General features: G+C 32.8%; 1 protein-coding gene across 2 annotated transcripts; it reads left to right on the top strand.

The window, feature by feature from the left end:
* Nucleotides 1-490: 490 nt before the first annotated feature.
* LOC119575073 (intersectin-1-like) lies at nt 491-2,203 on the top strand. Of its 2 annotated transcripts, XR_005228942.1 has the most exons (3): nt 495-1,046; nt 1,298-1,377; nt 1,890-2,202. XR_005228942.1 is itself a non-coding variant. In XM_037922460.1 (2 exons), exons 1-2 carry the CDS (start codon nt 824-826, stop codon nt 2,027-2,029), a joined length of 363 nt encoding a protein of 120 aa, XP_037778388.1. In that variant the 5' UTR covers nt 491-823; the 3' UTR covers nt 2,030-2,203. The 2 variants fall into 2 exon arrangements, 1 of the variants encoding a protein (XP_037778388.1); XM_037922460.1 differs by lacking the exon at nt 1,298-1,377 and having other exon boundaries at nt 491-1,046; nt 1,890-2,203.
* The last annotated feature ends 3,065 nt before the right edge of the window (nt 2,204-5,268 follow it).

Here is a 5,268-nt window from a genome sequence, read left to right as displayed (position 1 = left end):
TTGGGTTTTTTGCTTTGGATCTATTGGCTAAATGTTTTAATTCAGTTGGCTGAGTTGGTCAAAGGAGAGACTCAGCTCTTTAAAGTAATACTATTAGTATGCAGGTAAAGATAGCTCCTGTTTTTTAGTTGAAGTTTCTCGTTACATTCTTTATCTTGTGTTGGTGAATCATAGAACTGTCTTATAAAATTGTATAAAATTTCTAGTGCTTCAGCATTTGTTATGTTTGTATATTGAATAGGATCATTAGAGATCTAGTCTTGTAATCTGACACTTGAGATTTCTTTTAGAGATATTAGATAATTCTGCCATAAGTGAATGGTGACTTAGATGCGAGAGTATTACAAGTACAAAAAATGAGTAGTCTATTTTCTTGTTACTTTTGAAGTGCATCCAATTGCTATTATCAGAAGCATAAGCTAGATTTTCACCTGTTTCCCGCTGGGGTTTTTGCATGAAAGCTTCGGGTTTAATGAACATAAATCTTTTACACAACTTGATCACTGAAATATAGAGAAAAAAAATTCAGCTGATCCTCTAAAGCCTTATTAAAACTGCTATGCTATTGTATGTGAATGACTTGCTGTTCGCATGCCTCAGACTGTGAATCCAAGTAACTTTTCAAGTATTTTATTGGCAATATTTTAGAAAGTGCATTCTATATAATAGCTGTATACAAGTGTTAAGAAATTGTCTTGTTATTTTTTTCGTGCTATTCATTTTTTGTGATCTGAAGTAGTGATTAAACTGAACACTATCCACATGTCCTCATAGACAAGGATGAATGAAAGTATGTACAGTACTGTATTTTAGGTAAAATTTCATGCTTGTCATTCATTTTATAGAATGTATTGTATTTTGTATCATTATTCCAAGTTGTGGATTATTTTTCTTTGATCATACTCTCAGGCATGCATTATATTTCTTTTCACTGTACTCAGGAATTCGATTAGCGGGTCGCAATCCACATCAAGTCTTCTGGCCCCGACCAGCTCTTCTCCACCGCCTTCTGCTACTTCGAATGGGACAGCCAGTTCTCCTCCAAGGTAAAACATTATGGAGAAAGGTGGTTGAAAAAGTGATTTTGAGTATGGTATGTTTGTGAAATATGTGAAATTTGAAGTAGAAATTCTTTTCCAATGTGAAATATATTGCTTAAATTAATCCTTGTAAAATACATAGCACTTTCTTTTGATTGACTTGTACCATGTGAAAAGTGCAGACTGTACAAATGAGAATTGCATGACTGAGGATGAAAAAGCACATAGGATAAAACTAATAGCCATTACTCTTCCAGACGTGTGAGAACGCTGTATGCATGTGTAGGAGAAAATGAGTCAGAGCTTTCCTTTGAGCCCAATCAAATCTTATCCAATGGTAAGTAATGCAAATACACATTTACATCATAAATTAAATGCTAAAAATCTAACTATCTCAGAAAATGCTCTGTCATGGCATTTATGTACGCAGCTAAGTTATTTATTTTTTCTTTAAAAATTCCAAATTTCATGTTAAAAGATAAATGTAAGCTAAACATATGGGCAGTTTATTTATTAGGAGAGTGGTTATATGAGGTTGTGAGTGGCACTTAAGCTTTAAAGGATCCAGCCCCAATGTTAAGTATAATGTTCAAAAAAGCATTTATTTTTGAAGTCCTAAAATACAACAATTAGTAGACAGGAGTTAGAGAATGACAGACACAGAGATACATAATGGAGAGGAAATGATTAACTTTCTGTAGATTGATAATAAGAGAAAAGAAGAAAGAGAAAGAGTGCTAGGAGACTGACTGACTTTCTTTTTACCTAAAATTAATTAACTTAAAATTAATTAAAATTTGTAGAAGAGATTTATTTTATTTTATTTTGTTCCCTCTTTTCTTCTTGCAGTTCGGCCATCCCGAGAACCAGGCTGGCTAGAAGGAACCCTCAATGGCCGCACTGGTCTTGTTCCTGAAAACTACGTAGAAGCAGTAGATGATAAACCTCCTCCTCCTCGACTTCTAGCCCAGAGAAACACAGATGTGTAAATCTAAGAGAAACATTCATAATTTAGTAGATATGAAGTGGATGTATTAACTTAGGCTTCATATCTTTGAAACTGTAGTGTGTCTTATGTTATACCAGGGTGACATAATGCATATTGTTGACCAATAATATGTGTGTATGTGCGTATGTGTGTGGGATAAGGTAAAATGCTGTGCTGCAGTGTTGTACTACCTGCAGGGATATAGCATTGCCTTTCAGAGAATATACTTTGGCCTTAGGTACTGCCAGAATGAAAGCTCCTTATCATGAGCTGCAGAAGGGAATCTTAAGCCATATCCAGTTCTCAGACTGATTGAATATATATTTTTTTTTAGTATAGTACTATCTCCCAACTCCAGGCAAGTGAGTTATGTGCAGGGAAGGATACAACATGCATCAGGAGTGTGCTGTGACACAATTTTGCTTATTCAGATGGACATGGAATCTAAAAAAAAGGAAAGGTTACATTGTCATTTTGATAGTGGGAGAATATAGCCCCCTTTATTTAGCTATTCAGTTGTCACAACTCATGACTGGAGTACCAATATATATATATATATATAATCATTTATGGTTATGTCTAGAGCCAAAAGGAATGTTGAACTTATATTTAAAGAAAAAACAACTAAATATGGTGATGTTGTGGAGGGAGCCTGAGGAGCAATACCATGTATCAGGGGATCCTAGTCGACCAAACCTATTTGGGAGAATGATATTTAACATATTTTATATATCACCTTTTTGTACATTTGAATTATTTGTAAATTTTTTCATTTTAATAGAAAAGTATATAGAACAATTTTTCTTCTGTCTACAAGAAAGATTTGTTTTTTTTGTCTGTTTCAGGTTTTTATATCTTTGTTAAACAAATTTTGTTCTTAAAACCTGTGCTGTATCATAAAAGACAAACATAGATTAGTTTAGTATTCATTCAGATTTTTCTGATTTTACCTGCCATGCATGATTCTTTTGTTTCTAAACATTTCAGTAATAATAGTGCATATATAGGAATGATCAATAAGACTAGGATTTGTAAGCAGCTAGTCAAGTGCAGTTCAATTTTTAAAAAACAGACAGGGATATCAAAGCAAAATGAGTTTACAGAACTTGTATTGGGGCTTGAAACTAAATTAATTTCTTGATGTCCAATATTAAAATCGGCCATTTGTGATATAATTCTCTTTCTATATACACATCCCTCATAAAAAAAAGAAATCCTTTGAAAGCAGTGCCTTTTGCATAATATCCTTCAAAGGTTGCCATCAATATATTGATGATTTATTATGCATTAGATACATGGAAATGATCAGAAAGGATGATGGCAGCATTAAGATGGAAAAGATTGTAAACCAATATGTACAAAATATTTTGCCTGCATTCAAGTCATCCACTCATTTCTGGTTCAGTGTTGAAAAGATAACTCCTTTTCTGCGAAATCTACTTTGACAAGAAAATAAAGAAATTGAAGTTAAGCATAATCAACAGAATAAGACACTGATAAATTTAGAATAAAAAACTAATTGGTGTTGGTGCTTAATTGATAAGTATTCAACATCAGAACGGTGGAATACACTGTGTAAATAAAAGATTATTCAGTCCGTCCCCTTTTATTTATTCTCCAACTGCAAATGAAATGGTTTTTCACAAATTCAGTACTTCCTATACAAAGTCCTTTTGTGGCTTGTCAATGGTGCTGTGTAAATTTCATGAACTTTCCAAAAGGTAGACAGGGAGGAATCATTACTACATTTATGAATGTTTTTGGATGCGGCATAATATTGAGTTTTATTGTCACCGTTACAAGGACATCAGGATATACTTAGCTTTGAGCCCCAACATGCTATTAATCTTTACATGTTATCAACCTTGCCCACATAAAAATATAATCTTTCTGTAGATTCGCAATGTCCTTGATTGTTAAACAAATCTTGGAAGTGCCTCGTTTGTACATGGAAAATGGAGAAGTAAAACTATGTGACCTATAATTCTGCCAGTTTCCAATCGAGATTCTTTTCTTTTTCGTTTTGAGACCACAATAAAAACGCTCTATGATAACCTTAGATTTTGATAGCCACAGCGTACTGTTTGCTCCTGTGATCATAATATGCAATGGTGATACTACTGAAATGAATTCAGCATTAGTAGAGATTTGTATTTTTCATTTTGTATTCTATAACCAGTGGAAATATTGAAAAGCATAATAATGGTAGTGGATAAAAGGGGCAGATCATATATTGTTGCTGTTTACAGTCTGAGGTGTATTTGCAATGTCAGTTACTTTTTTAGTATAATAATAATTATTATTATTTATTGATATTATTTTTATTAATTTTTTTTGGGGGGGATGTTATGTGTAACAATTGGAACATTCTTTTTACTGGATTGGAGAGAGGAAAAGAAAAGCTTTTGTTCCAGATTGTGTGGAATGGTGAGATGAAGTTTAGTTTTTGCATTTACATGAAATATATATACAAAACCAGCTTGTGTCATTTATAGCTAATTCAAAAATACTTAAGGCCAACTAGTTTTCTTTTCCACTGCTTGCTTAAGAAAAAGTACAAGACAAAATTGAAAAATAAAGCATTGCCATTGTATCTGCTACCCTTTTCATTCAGAGCTTTTCACCATTTTTATGTTGTGCAATGCTACCATCTTCAACAGCTTCTGGAAGTATATTCATGAAAAAAAATGTATTACCTTTACTGCTGAGAAGAAGACTTACCCATTAACGTACTTCATTACATGAGCTATTTGTGGTAGCAGTATCTGTGACATGAAGTGGAAGGCTGGCATGAACTATGCAAAGTATAAACTGCTTATCATAATGCACCCAATTTTACAAGTGCAAATGTCAGATTTTAGATTAACCTTTGTGATCTAGCAAAAAATCTCATGTGAAGTAGGGATCAGGTGTAGAGGCTGCTGTTGATCATATTATTAAGTTCAGTATATTATGATATGTATTTTCCTTTATATCTGTAGGTCAGTGCCATTCATGTATCATTTTTTTCTTTTGTTGAAATTTGTAATCTAGTGTGATACTGTCCTGGTCTTTTCTGAAGTGTTATTGCACAATAATTTACATTCATCGTTATTTCTCATTAAATACTAAAGATATTTTGAAAAGTTTATGCTTCACATACTTAGTTTTGTTTTCTTGATATTCAGTCTTTACCAAGTAATGCATTATATGAAGGTATGCTGCAAATTTAATGGAAGTGTAAATGAGAATGAAAAATCT

This window comes from Penaeus monodon, chromosome 7 (genome assembly GCF_015228065.2).
Source record: "Penaeus monodon isolate SGIC_2016 chromosome 7, NSTDA_Pmon_1, whole genome shotgun sequence".
In the NCBI taxonomy this organism is placed as follows: Eukaryota; Metazoa; Arthropoda; class Malacostraca; order Decapoda; family Penaeidae; genus Penaeus; species Penaeus monodon.
Note: the sequence above shows the minus strand (reverse complement) of the source record. Positions and strands in the feature narration are given on the sequence as shown.

Excerpts from the sequence above, each read along its gene's own strand:
- LOC119575073 (XM_037922460.1), top strand. The coding sequence starts at position 824 with ATGCTTGTCATTCATTTTATAGAATGTATTGTATTTTGTATCATTATT. Across the intron at positions 1,047-1,889 it reads ACAGCCAGTTCTCCTCCAAG|TTCGGCCATCCCGAGAACCA; the intron begins GTAAAACATTAT and ends TTCTTCTTGCAG.